Source organism: Chiloscyllium plagiosum, unplaced genomic scaffold (assembly GCF_037043375.1).
Source record: "Chiloscyllium plagiosum isolate Xiang-an unplaced genomic scaffold, Cpla_swu_hap1 HiC_scaffold_31, whole genome shotgun sequence".
Lineage (NCBI taxonomy): Eukaryota > Metazoa > Chordata > Chondrichthyes > Orectolobiformes > Hemiscylliidae > Chiloscyllium > Chiloscyllium plagiosum.
The window spans coordinates 31,910,978-31,925,933 of NW_028270169.1; the positions used below are offsets into that span (position 1 = coordinate 31,910,978).

A 14,956-nucleotide genomic window follows, 5' to 3' on the forward strand; every position below is an offset into this window, starting at 1 on the left:
GATGATTCCTTCCTAATGGCATTGTGTGTTTACTTGCACTAAATGCACTGCGGTGGTTTAGGAAGGCTGCTTATTGCCGGCTTCTCAAAAGCAACTAAGGATGGGCAATAAATACCAGCGATACCTACATCCAATGAACAAAAAAAAAATCCCTCTAAATCTCATGGCCTCTTCAGTTTGTATTCCTCCTCTAAGTCATTTCTTAAAACCTACTTCTTTGACCAAGTCATTTTGTTTTATAATGCACTTGTGAAACACCTTGGGACATTTCATTAATTTAAAAGTACACCATAAATTAAGGTATTGTTATTGTAGATATTGGTGCATGCAGAATAGGGCTAGACTTTAAAAGCTTCCAGCTTGAAGAAATTATCTTTTTCTGCACCTTCCCTGTAGCTATGGCACTATGTTCTGCATTCTGTTGTTTTACCCTGGTGTACTAGAGTAAGGTATGATATGTCTGGTTAGCACAGAAAACCTTCACTATATCTTGGTACATAGAGTCATAGAGATGTACAGCATGGAAACAGACTCTTCAGTGCAACTCGTCCATGCCGACCAGATATTTTAAATTAATCTCATCCCATTTGCTAGCACTTGGCCCATATTCCTCTAAACCCTTCCTATTCATACACCCTTCTAGATGCCTTTTAAATATTGTAATTCTACTAGTCTCCACCACTACCTCTGGCAGCTCATTCCATAAACACACCAGCCTCTGCGTGAAGAAGTTGCCCCTTAGATCCCTTTAAATTATTCCCCTCTCACCCTAAACCTATATCTTCTAGTTCTGGACTCCCCCACCCCAGGGAAAAAGACCCTATCCATGCCCCTCATGATTTTATAAACCTAATAAATCAAATCAAATCAAATATAAGAAAAAGATGATAATATCTTCAGGGACAATTTCAGATTTCAGGAGGGCAAAAGGATGGACATAACTTATGCCAAATATATATAGGGACTGTGTCCTCAGTGTTTGCATCTGTGCTGTCTGTGCACAAGAATAATCACTCGAATGAGCTACTGAAGTACTATCTTTCTTCATGGAGATAAATCCTAAAAAGACATACAGGAAAGATAAGCAGTTAAAAACTGAAAGTAAGCAGCTGTCTGAATAACTACAATGAGCAATAATTAAACTCTAATTTGATTATAGCATGATTCTGATTATACACTCCACTATCTATTGGAGAGATCTCTCCAATCATTGCTATGTGAGGGGAGGGGGGTGGGGGTGGTTTCCAGTGTGTTGGCAGTGGGCTGATAATACAGAACGAGGTAGCTCACCCTCCCATCCTGGCACCACCCCCTGCCACCGCAGGAACTGTAAAACCTGCGCCCACACCTCCTCCCTCACCTCTATCCAAGGCCCTAAAGGAGCCTTCCACATCCATCAAAGTTTTACCTGCACATCCACTAATATCATTTATTGTATCCATTGCTCCTGATGTGGTCTCCTCTACATTGGGGAGACTGGGCGCCTCCTAGCAGAGCGCTTTAGGGAACATCTTCGGGACACCCACACCAATCAACCACACCGCCCCGTGGCCCAACATTTCAACTCCCCCTCCCACTCTGCTGAGGACATGGAGGTCCTGGGCCTCCTTCACCGCCGCTCCCTCACCACCAGACGCCTGGAGGAAGAACGCCTCATCTTCCGCCTCGGAACACTTCAACCCCAGGGCATCAATGTGGACTTCAACAGTTTCCTCATTTCCCCCCCCCACCTCACCCTAGTTCCAAACTTCCAGCTCAGCACTGTCCCCATGACTTGTCCGGACTTGTCCTACCTGCCTATCTCCTTTTCCACCTATCCACTCCACCCTCTCCTCCCTGACCTATCACATCACCTTCATCCCCTCCCCCACTCACCCATTGTACTCTATGCTACTTTCTCCCCACCCCCACCCCCCTCTAGCTTATCTCTTCACCCTTCAGGCTGTCTGCCTTTATTCCTGATGAAGGGCTTTTGCCCGAAACGTCGATTTCGCTGCTCCTTGGATGCTGCCTGAACTGCTGTGCTCTTCCAGCACCCCTAATCCAGATAATACAGAACCTCAAGCTAATGTTCTGGTGATGTGTGTTTGAATCCTGCCATAGCAGATGGTGAAATTTGAATTCAATAAAATAAATTTGGAATAGTAGCCTAATGGTGACTGTGTAATTGCTGTCAATTGTTCTAAAAACCCACACAGTTCACTAATGTCTTTGTCTCATCTACTTGTGACTCCTGAGCCCACTTGATGCAATAAATGGTGGTCTGGTGAATAAATGGTGATGTAAAGAACATCCCATGAATAAATGAAGAAAACAATTAGTTCCTTGATTGATTGACCTTTCAAAATGTCCTTTTTTCTCTGTAGCACAGACAATAAATTAGAGAATTGTTTAAGTAGTTTTGATGTTCTATGCCAATCCTACATAAGTTCTATTTTTGTCCACCTTTACTTTGATCAGTGATGAATAGTAAAGCATGAGTTAGAGTTAAATTGAAACAATTAGGCAACACATGTATGTGTTCAGCTAAAATCCAAACATAATGTGAAAGTTAGCCAGAACATGGAAAGTGTGATAGCCTTAATAACTGATACTGTTTGCCAGATTATCTTTCATATCTATGATAGTCCTTGGTTATAAATAGTTCATACAAAAAAAGTATTGTTCTTATGTAAAGCTGATCTGTGTTTTACAATAAGGAAGAAATTGTTTAGACACTTGAGTACTTTGATTTAGAATCATTTTCAATTCTTTGTTGCAGCTATCAGAACCACTGCCAGACAACATTGTGCGTGAATGTGTACATATTTGTATCCGTGTGTGCAACTTTAATCAAGTTTTTTTCCATCTGAGTATGTTATTGATTGGGATGTACATGATGCACTATCTCATATTTTGATCATACCTTTGAAAAGGAAAACAGGATTTTTTTTGTTGGTGTGGACAATTGAGGATTTCTTGAAGAGTGCTGTGGAATTCAATTACTGCACGTTAGCTGAAAGGCTCAGTTGTATGAAACCTCAGAGGGATGCGATTTCAAGCTGGGAGAGTGAGATTCTCTTTCTGATTTGCATTATTCAGTACCTCTTTTGAGAAACTGAACTTTCAAATTATAAATTAATGCCATGTTTGTATTCATGTGCGGGAACCACACTTGACCCAGTTTATAAGGGAACTTGGCCAAACTCAACAAGCCAGTTTTTTTTATTATAGCTGTTTTATTTCTATATTTTCTGTCTTTATTTTGTTGGTGCAGCTTATTCTAGATATTGTGTAATAAAAGCTGCCTGGTCATTTTTCATTACCATCCAGCTTTTTTTCTGTTCGTCAAGAAATATTGAGCAAGCCTGCTTTGCAGACATCTGGAAGAATGTTCCTTTAATACAGTGTAAGTCAAATTAACAATTATATAATGGCTATGTAGGCAGAGTATGGACTCGCAAAAACTGAAAGAGCAAGCAATAAAAGTAGAAGAGCTTGGTAGGACTAAAAGGCCATAAGAAAAAGGAAAGCAAGAGTTACCGGATTAAAGTAGTAATTTACAAATAATGTAAACTTCTGATCCAGAATTCTTCACCCAATCTAGTTGTGTGTGGTATAATGTGTGACACACCCACAATTACCTGACCGTAACATTTTTAGAAAAGTGCTAGCTAATCAGAGCTGGGTCATTTGTATTTTGGCTCAGATTGAAATAAATCTTTTGAATACTGTTATTTACCATTTCCTCATTTAAAATTGGGAAGCTTTGAACAATTACTTGTAAATCTTGCAACAACACAAGTTGACAATTCTGCTGGTTATAACTGATCAGTGATAGGAATGGCTCATAAAAGTAACACAGGGAGATCCAACCTCTCTGGGTTCAATCTTTACTTGCTGGAAAGTTAACAAAGGAACTGTCTGGAATTTGGCAAACAGTACATTGCTAGCATGCTGCTGATAGCTCGGGCGGACTTTTCCACAGCTTTGCTGACTCTTTGTGATGGTGGCAGTGGAGGAGGGGGCTGGGGGCTGAAGCCACTTCAGGATGCATCCTGCTGCCAGGGAGGTTTTCATGAGGCAGACTGACATGCAAATTTGCAGCCAATTTGAATGCTTAAGGCTGTTTAGGTGTTTTGCCAGCATTTTGCTGCAGTTACATGGGGGAAGACTCTGTGAGAGTCTGATTGCAGGAACCTACATTTTAGCCTCTCTCTCAAAAAGAAATAAGGTTTCCTCTTGAGTGTGCCTTGCCTCAGCAGCAACCATCCTTTCCTGCTTTGACTGATGACGGTATCCACTTGAGATGCCTTTGAAATCTGCAGGAGCAACATGTCCATTGTCTCCGAGCGAGTGAAAAGAATTCTGGGTGAAAGCCATCCTTGGTATTTTTTGAAAAATTCTGGCTTACCCATTATGAAATAAAATGGGTACAGAAGTTTTAGAAAAGATGGAATACATTTGAGAGGGCATCAAAAAGATTTATGAAGCTGATATCAAGGATGAGTAACTTAAGTGATGAGGAGAGCTTTGAAAAACTTGAACTGTTATCTTTTAGAAAAGAAAAAAAATCAGAGGGCACCTCGTAGGGGTTTTAAAAATGGTGAGAGATTTTGTTACAGGTGATAAAATAATCCCTCTGGCATGTGGATTTTTAAGTAGAGGTCTTGAATAGCTAATTCGTGGAGCAAGTTCCCACTACTTTATATAGATATTTTATTTCTCTAAACCCTGAATTGATTACTGACAAAAAAGAAGTGAAACTTTGAAAAGAGTCTCATGCTGCATCAGCCAAGAGTTAAATTAGCCTGAACTCTGAACTTAATTCTAAATATTAGTTCAAACAAAAAACTGCTTTATATCAACAAAGAAAACATACAAAGTGATGCAGGGGTAGGCCATTTGGCCCTTTACACCATGAGTGTAAATACAACCTTTCATGCTTTTTTTGTTAGTATTTTTATATAGAAATTATGCATCTAACATGTGAGGGACCCTCTTGTGCCATTCTGTTAGCATCTGTACTCCTAGACCAGGTAGACCTGAGTTCAAGTCCCACTTACTCCCGTGGTGTGTAATAACATCTCTGAACAAGTTAATTAGGGGAAATAATGATAAAACTTAAATCTCATAAAATGAATGAATAACCACAACACTTCTGTTCTTTAAAATATGGAAGAATAAGCATAAATGGACAAGGTTCTGTGTGTTTGTTTTTAATTAAATGGAAATGTTCCTGAAATTACTTTATATGAAAATTGTTGTAAAGATGTGGAAGTTTCGAATGGGTGCTTGTGGTCTTGGGTTTATTAGCTGTAGAATCTTTCAAAACTAATTAAGGTTTTTTAAGAAACAAATCAACTTTGTTTTGCTTTTGTCCAGGTCAGTGGTGCTACGACATTCAGAACGTCAGCTGTGGTAAGGATTTAAAGTAACTATTGGTGGTAGCCTGCCTAAGGGTGTTATAAAATATACAGTAACACATTGCCCAGAAATGTTTAGATTTTTTTGCTTCAAAAACAAAGAGACAAATAGCATAAGGAAATTGATAATAACACCTTCAAGGCAAAGGGATGTCAGGGTTTGAACTGTATTTTATATGATGCCAGTTTACATTAGAAAACTCCCTTAGTCAGGTACTATTGTTTGATTTGAATTAAGCAAAAATTCATGAATATGAAAACAAAATCTTGATTTCATTAATTGAAGAAACTTTTATGAAAGGTTATGATATGCACATCAATGTTGGTTTTAGTTTAGAAAGTTTGACTAGTTCTACAAAAGTTGAGATTCACTTCTTCTCTTCCAAGTTTACACTGTGTAACTCCGGCTCATGTATATTTGGTGTTGTCACAAGATTCTGTTAACAATAATGCAATCAAAGTTTACCCAGATTAGCATTTCAGCTCTAGGCTACCTTTCAGCTGTTTACAGCAACAATGTATTACATTTATATAGTGCCTTCAAATTTGGAAAACATCCTGGAATGCTTCACCAGGCACATAATTGGAGAACAAGTAAAGCTGAGGGACATAGGGTAGGTGATTCATTGAATGGATGACAGAGTCAGGAGAAAATATAAAAATATCTTACTAATATTCAAGTATCTTGTGAAGTTACAAGACAAACAATCACACTTTGTAAGCAAGTTATCATCATTGGGATGTACAATAAGAATGTTCAATTCAAACTCAACTTGGCTTCTCAGTTTGGCTGAACTTGCAGTGTAGATTAGATTCCTTACAGTGTGGAAACAGGCCCTTCGGCCCAACCAGTCCACACTGACCCTCTGAAGAATAACCTATCCAGACTCATTTCCCTCTGACAAATTAGCATAGCCAATTCACCTGACCTGCACATCTTTGGATTGTGGGAGGAAACCGGAGCACCCGGAGGAAACCCACACAGACATGGGGAGAATGTGCAAACTCCACACAGACAGTCGCCCAAGGATGGAATCAAACCTGGGCACCTGGTGCTGTGAGGCAGCAGTGCTAACCACTGAGCCACTGTGCCGCCCCGTTGTAATCATTTATTTTCTTCAATATTTTTTCTAGTTTTCTGGTATGTGTTGGCAGCCTGGAAATTATTGTGAGCAATGTCAGTGTAGAACTAATTTGTGCTACAATCAAACTTCTCTTTCTACCAGTTATTTGCATTAGCCAAATTAAAATCAACTCAGTTTTCGATCTTCTCTACTCTGCCTAGTGTCCAAGGTGGTTCCTAGTCTTGGGTCCTTCTAAAAGCGCATGTAGGAATATCCTTTCATTGTGCGTGAGTGACGTTAACACTCAGACTAGTTGCTCATTTGAATGATTTCAGAATTCACTGAAAATGCACTGGTTATATATCAAGTTATTTCCAGGCTAATGGATTTCAAGGTAATATTCAAGATCATGTCATCTGTAGGCAGTAATGAACAAAATTTAAAATTCTACCTCTAGCATAGTCATGTTAAAGCTTCTGTGATACCACTGTCATTGATTGTTATACATTTTTGTACATATTTGTCTATTTTGCTAATGTTAACATGTATCTTAGTTGGGAATTTAATCTTCTAAGCTGTAGCTAATGGGTGTTCAATGATTTGATTTTGAATAATCAAAATGTAAAAAGAATTTTGCCCCCTCACATTTGTACAATTGCCTGTTCCATTTCTAGTTCCAAATGATTGAGTTCCAATTTCTTCCTCTTCTTGAATCCTCAATGTTTGTTTTCAATTCTTAACTAACTCCTCCTTCACAATTATTCTTGCAAACCCATTCTCTAACTTTCTTGAATGAATAAGTAGTACTAAATACCCAAGACTGCTCTTCAGTAATTTAATTACTGTTATGGAGTCCAATCACTTGTCTTCTCAGGAAATTCTGGAGCCAGTTTGTATAGAACAAAGTTCTACAAAGTTCTTCTAGCAATGAGATAAATGACCAAAAAAATCTGTTTCAGATGGGTTGATAATTTTTCATCTAGATTCCATGCTTTGATCTTTGAATTTCCAGAAAGTTTAATATCTTGTCAAAAGACAACACGTCTGGCTCCATGTTCTTTACTTTGCTGAGGAGTCAACTTAGATTTGGTAATTGAATCTTGGAGTTGGATTTGAATTTGCAACTTCCTTATGTAGTGATAATAGAATATATGTCTGAGTAATACTAACATTAACCACTGTTACACCTTGTGCAAGGCTAACTGATTTGTAACATCCTTTTAGGACCCGCCACCTGGAAGAATGATTATGCAACTTGTGGGCTGAAAAGTCAGTCTCCCATCAACATTGTAACCAAGAAAGCTAAATTTAATGAAAACTTGACTCCCTTTATTTTTCATGGCTATGATCATGTTGACACGAAGGTTAACTGGCCCATCACAAACAATGGTCACACAGGTAAGTTCTGCACATTCATTCCAGCATCTGTTGTTTGCTACAGTGGAGGATAAGGTACTACTGCAGGGACTAATCATGAATGAGGATGATTTGTTAATAATAGATTGAGGCTAACTAATTGGTTCTTCGAACAAATGACAATGGGGAATGAAGGTAGTATGACTGATGTGCTTAGGTACTTTAAAAAGGTGTTCTGATAAACTACTACTTAAAAGAGCAAAAATGAAGCTTGTATGATGAAAGTTAAAATGAAATAGGTGAAGGGAGAGAAAGTAGACTGTAGATGCAAAACAGTTCTTTATCAGACTGGAGGAAAGTATACAGTGATATCCCTACAGATTGTTATTATGACTTCTGCTGTTTTTGATTTATATTAATGATGGAATTGAGTGTATAAAGCAAAATGTCAAAGCTTATGAGCCCAAAGTTCACTATGTTGTAAGATCTATTGGATAGATTTTCTGCCAATATCCTTTACTGGAAAAGATCTAGAGGGCCTGCTTCGTCAAGTGTGGCAGAGGATAAACACTTAACAGTCTAACAAGAAGAAACTGTTGCTTTAAATAGAATGCCACACTAGCTCTAAATTACTCTAGTGTGATAGACATAGGCTTCGTGACAATGAAGGTGATATTGATATTAGGTCTTACTCTTTTGAAGTTGAAAACTGCTCCCCTGCCAGAGATTGTGATGTCATCATATTGGGTGGTGCTTAACTCTTTCAGACTCCTATTCCTGTAAACAACACACATGAAACACAGTAGGAGAAAGTGAGGACTGCAGATGCTGGAAAGGCACACCAGGCCAGGCAGCATCTGAGGAGTAGGAGAATTGACGTTTCAGGCATAAGTCTTTCATCAGGAATGAGGCTTGTGGGCTGGGGGGCTGAGAGATAAATGGGAGGGAGTGGGGTAGGGCAAAGACAGCTGAGAATGCAATAGGTAGGTGAAGGTGAGGGAGGAGGTGATAGGTTGGAGAGGGGGGTGGAGCAGATAAATGGGAAAGCTGATGGACAGGTGAGGAGGGTGGTGTCGAGTTGGGACTGAGATAATACAGGTGGAGGGGAAATGAGGAAAATGTTAAAATCTACATTTATCCCGTGTGGTTGCAGGGAATATGAGGCCGTTCTTTCTCCAGGCTTTGGGTGGTAATGGTTTGGCGATGGAGGAGGCCCAGGACCTTCATGTCCTTGTCAGAGTAGGAAGGGGACTTGAATTGTTCAGCCACAGGGCAGTGGTGTTGGTGGGTGTGGGTGTTCCAGAGATGTTCTCTGAAATGATCCGCAAGTAGGCCTTCTATTAGCCTGATGTAGAGGAGAGCACATCGGGTGCAATGGATGCAGAGATGACATTGGTGGAGGTACAGCTAAATTTCTGTCGGATGTGGAAGGATCCCTTAGGGCCTTGGATGGAGGTGAGGGGAGTGGTGTGGGCGCAGGTTTTGCACTTCCTGCGGTGGCAGGGGAAGGTGCTGGGAGTGAGGTGTGGGCTGGTGGGGGGGCGTGAACCTGACGAAAGAGTTGTGGAGCGAATGGTCTCTCCGGTACGCTGTTAGGGGTGGGATGGAAATATATCTCTGGTGGTGGGGTCCATTTGTAGGTGGCAGAGGATGATGTGATGAATGCGGAGGTTGATGGGGTGGAAGGTGAGGACCATGGGAGTTCTGTCCTTGTTGCGTTGGGAGGGGTAGGGTTCAAGGGCGGTGGTGCGGGAAGTGGAGGAGATGCGCTGGAGGGCATCATCGACCACGTGGGAGGGGAACTTGCAATCTTGGAAGAAGGAGGCCATCTGGGATTTTCTAAGGTGGAATTGGTCATCCTGGGAACAGATGTGGCAGAGGCGAAGGAATTGGGAATAAGGGATGATGTTTTTACAGGAGATAGGGCGGGAGGAGGTTCGTCTAGGTAGCTGTGGGAGTTGGTGGGCTTGAAGTAGATGTGTGTGATTAGTCGGTCGCCGGAGGTGGAAGTGGAGAGGTCGAGGAAGGGGAAGTAGGTGTCCGAGGTGGTCCAGGTCAATTTGAGATCAGGGTGAAAGGTGTTGGGGAAGTTGAAGAATTTTAGCAAAGACTAGTGTTCAGTTGTCAATTATAATTTTGGTTGACTTTCCATTAATTTTGCCGTTATTGCTTCTTATGTATAGTTACTGTGACATTAAACAAAGACATTACCATCAAAGGTGGAAACCTTCCGTATACATACAAAGCAGCACAGTTCCATTATCATTGGGGAACAGAGACTGATCCTGGGTCAGAGCATACAATAGATGGGGAACAGTATCCCATGGAGGTAAGACATGTAAACCTTCAATTTAAGTGAATATCCAGGAAATAAAAACAGATCAGGATCCAGGTTAGCACTGCAATGTAGCTTTTTTAATTTTAAAGTTAATTGATCTCTATTGCTTTTGTTTTCCATTCCTTCTTTGAACTTTGTTAATGGTGTTTAACGTGAATTGATTTGCCGCTGGTGGAATGGAAAAATCTGATTCTTAACATAGAGAAACAAATTTCTGAAAAGTTTAAAAGATGAATTCTGAATCTCATTAATGAGCAGTGATTTCCTTATTTCCATGTATTTTTGTTTCATTAATAGCTAATATAGGGTTCAGAAAAGATATACCAGCATGTTGGTTGGAATGGAAGATTTGAGTTATGGGGAGAGGCTGGGATATTTTTCACTGGAGCAGAGGAAGTTGAGGGTTGGCCTTATAGATGTTCATACAATCATGAGGGGCATAGATAAGGTGTCTTTTCCTGAGGGGATTTCAAGACTAGGGGGCACATTTTTAAGGTGAGAGGACTATGCTTTCTGTTATAGGTTAGAGCGTTGAATATAGGAGTTGGGAGGTCATGTTGCGGTTGTACAGGATATTGGCTAGGACACTTCACTAGGACACTTTTGGAATATTGCGTACAATTCTGGTCTCCTTCCTAGCAGAAAATGTTGTGAAATTTGAAAGGGTTCAGAAAAGATTTACAAGGATGTTGCCAGGGTTGGAGGATTTGAGCTACAGGGAGAGGCTGAATAGGCTGGAACTATTTTCCCTGGAATGGCAGAGACTGTGTGGTGACCTTATAGAGGTTTATAAAATTGTGGGTCATGAATAGGATAAATAGACAGTCTTTTCCCTGGGATGAGGGAGTCCAGAACTAGAGAGCATAGGTTTAGGGTGAGAGGGGAAAGATGTAAAAGGGACCTAAGGGGCAACTTTTTCACGCAGAGGATGTGCGTGTATGGAATGAGCTGCCAGAGGAAGTGGTGGAGGCTGGTACAATTGTATTATTTAAAAGGCACCTGGATGGGTATATGAATAGAAAGAGTTTGGAGGGATAAGGGCCACGTGTTGGCAAGTGGGACTAGATTAGGTTAGGATATCTGGTCGGCATGTATGAGTTGGACCGATTGATCTGTTTCCATTCTATACATCTCTATGAGTCTAAAGATTTTTTAAAAAGACAAAAGGGGCAACATTTTTACAGAGTGGTTCATGTGTGGAATCAACTTCCTGAGGAAGTGGTGGACGCAGGTACAGTTGCAATGTTTAAAAGCTAAGTACATGAATAAGAAATGTTTGGAGGGATATGAGCCAAGTGCAGGCAGGTGGGACTAATTTAATCTGGAAACATGGTTGGACTGAAGGATCTGTTTCCATGTGTAATGACTCTATGACACTGATCTTTATGAGTCTCTTCTGTTTTCTATGTAGCTCCCCAGAGAAGCAAGTTGGCCCCAATGTCCAACATGATATTTGGGTGGTTACCTGGCATCGTAGCTTGCCACTTGCTCCTTCAGGCCTCTCATTTTTAAAGTCCATTTAACCAATGTGTGATTGGTCAGCACAGTGACTCAATGGTTAGCACTGCTGCCTCACAGCACCAGGCTCTTGGGTCCGATCCAGGCCATGGGTGACTGTCTGTGTGGAGTTTGCACATTCTCCCCATGTCTGTGAGAGTTTCTGTTGGGGACAGAGGGAGAGGTCGGTTATTGACCAGTGCAAACATTTAAGCACATATTTTGTAATACTCAGTAAAAGGTTATTCTGGTCAAAAGAAGGACTCAGTGAGAAAAATGAATCTCCTGTGGTTAACAGTGGTGATCAAGGAGGGAATCTAATCAGAAATTAAGACATATAAAGTGATAAAATGTAGTGGTACGTCAGAGGATTGAAAATCATTTTAGGAACCAAGAGTGGATCATTAAAAAACTAATAAAGAAAGGAGAATTTTGATTTTGAAAGGAAATTATCAAGAAATATAAGAGCAAGCAGCAAGAGCTTCTATAGGTACATAAAAAGGAAGAAAGTAGCTAAAGTGAGTGTAGGACTCTTAGAGGACACACTGGGGATTCGATAATGGAGAATGAGGAAATGTAATACCAATAATTTAAACTGATATTCTACATCAGTCTTCACAGTGGAGTACACTAACAACATTTCAAAGATATCAGAGAGGATGCGAATGGGAGGAGGGTCTTGCAACAGTCTCAATCACAAAGGACAAATTATTGGGTAAACTAATAGGACTGAAGGCAAACAAGCCACGAGGACTTAATGGCTTGCATCCAAGGAAGAGGCTGCAAATAGTGGAGGCATTAGTTGAACTTACTGGATTTTTGGAGAATTCCAGTGGAAAGAAAACTGCCGATAAGATGGAGCCTGCTCAAGAAGAAAGGGACACAGAAAGCAAGGAATTATAGACCAATTAACCAAAGAGCTATCATTGGGAAAATGCTAGAGTGCATGGAAAAAAGCAGGACATTTTTGAAAAGCTTAATATAATCAAATAAAAGTCAACATAGTTCTGTAAAAGTGAAATTATTTTTGGCAGATTTGAGGACATAGCAAGCAGGATTGATAAAGGGAACCAGTAGATGCAGTGTATTTAGATTTCTACAAGGCAATCAACAAGGTTTCACATAAAAGGTTACAGCATGAAATAGAAACTCACAGTTTTGGGGGTAATATATTAGCATGGATTAAGGATCGGATAATACAAAAGACAAGAAAGTCAGTATTACAGGATCTTTTTCAGATCAGAAAAACATAGCAGATTGCCACAAGGATCAGTCCTGGGATCTTAATTATTCACTACCTATGCTAATGACTTGAGGAAAGGGCAGAATGTAATGTTTTCAAATTTACTGATGATCCAAAATAGGTGGGAGAGCATGTTGTGATGAAGACATAAGGAATCTATCGGGGGATTTAGGTAGGCTCAGTAATTGAGCAAAAGCTTAGCAGAAAGAGTTTGTGTAGCAAAGCATGAGGACATTCACTTTGGTAGGAAGAATCAAAAAATCAACGATTGTTTAAATGGAGAGAGATTCCAACAAATTGCAGCACAGAGGGATTTGGGTGTTCTTGTACATGAAGTTAGCATTCAGGTGTAGCAAGTAATTAAGAAGAAAATGCAATTTTGGCCTTTATTGCTCGAGGATTAGAGGTTAAAAATAGAGAAGTATTGTTACTGCTTTATGGGCTGTTGTTGAGGCCAACCTAGCCTAACTCAATGAACTCAATTACTGTTTTAATCCTCATATTTAAGAAAGGATATGTTGATATTGGAGGTAGGTCAAAAGAGTTTCGCTAAGCTGGTACCTGGGATGAGGGGGTTGGCTTATCCAGAATGACTGAACAAATTCAGGAATCTTGAGCTAGGGGGCACATTAGTAGAATAAATAGATACTGATTTGAAACTGAGATGCAAAGGAAATCTCAACTCTGAAGAATTGGGGAAGTTTGTGATCACTGAAAGTATTTAAAGATGAGATAAGTACATCTTTGTAATATTGAGGAGTTGACGGCTATGTGGAGCAATGATGTTGTGAATGGCAGCACAGGCTTAAGAGGATGAATGGTTACCTCTACTTCTATTATGTTCTTACGTTGCTATAACCACACTGTAGTGACACTGACCCCCGATCCTCTGCTGACTAATCCAGACTGCTATCTGTTGATATCCTGAAGGCTGTTTCCCTTAGACCTCGCTTGAAGCACATGCAGTGTGTTTGCTACCTATGCTGCTGGAACATGTTGCAGGTGTGAGATTGACATTGAACAGTGCTGTACAACAATATATCCACCCTCTTGACTGGTCACCGCTGGCCACCATAATATGCTGTCTAGCTCTGTGACTGTGCTGAGGGCAAGGCAAGACACAAGTGCTATGAGACATTAGGCTTCGGCTGAAATGCAGAGATGCTGAGAGCCTCCAAAGCACAAAGTGATTGAGCACTAAGATTGCAAGTGTGGAACGTTGTGCTGCAGTCCAATGCATGGTTTTGGAGATTTGTCCCTCTATCTAAAGTGTCCTCACAGTAGCACTACAATTATAGTTACTGATGTGCTGCTCAATGCCAGTGGTTTGGAGATGAAGGTATTTAAGGCTGGAACATCTCCAACACCAGCGTCTGTGGATGGAGGGTGCAGGCAGTGAACTGCCCATCATGTTTGCCTTGAGATGTTGGGAGAAGAGCAAGCATTGAGCTAGAATTAATTGATACCCACACTGACTTTCATGCAGGCAACTGTTTCTAGTGTGTAGGAGAAATAGAAAGTAGATTAATGAGGTGAGATTAGACACTAAATGTGTGCAAATAGATACAAATAGGCCTCTCACCACTCACTAGTGAGTTTCCTGTCTCGCTGTTCCAAACGTGGTTGCAGAATTGGACTCCTTGTTTCTCAAAGTCGAGAATCTCATTTTTCCAATCTCATGATAGTTTCCCAACTGACTCTGCAATGTCAGTGTCATTCAGAGGCTGGTAGATTCTGCCCTATAATTCTGGTGCAAACTTTTCAAGAATAATATAATAATGTAATTACTATGCAACGTTCAAATGATTTACTTGTAACTATCCTGAATCTGTCACCTGCAGATGCATATTGTCCACTATAATGAAAAATATGGTAACTTGGAAAATGCTCTCAAACATTCTGATGGTGTGGCTGTGCTGGGATTTCTATTTGAGGCGAGTATTGTTTCTCAGTAGTTACACTGGCATTGTTTAGGGTTACATCAGCAAGTTCTGACAAAGTATCACAGCTGAAACATTTTCACTGCAGCAGTACTGTGGAACGACATACAATG

At 40.3% G+C, this 14,956-nt stretch overlaps 1 protein-coding gene across 1 annotated transcript in view; it reads left to right on the forward strand.

Annotated features, from left to right (window-relative positions):
* Positions 1–14,956, forward strand: part of ca4a (carbonic anhydrase 4a) — a 39,774-nt gene that overhangs the window by 8,479 nt on the left and 16,339 nt on the right. The window contains exons 2-5 of the mRNA XM_043718573.2: positions 5,365–5,400; positions 7,694–7,867; positions 10,009–10,154; positions 14,745–14,837. Coding sequence (XP_043574508.2) covers positions 5,365–5,400; positions 7,694–7,867; positions 10,009–10,154; positions 14,745–14,837 — 449 coding nt within the window. The remainder of the gene's footprint in view (positions 1–5,364; positions 5,401–7,693; positions 7,868–10,008; positions 10,155–14,744; positions 14,838–14,956) is intronic.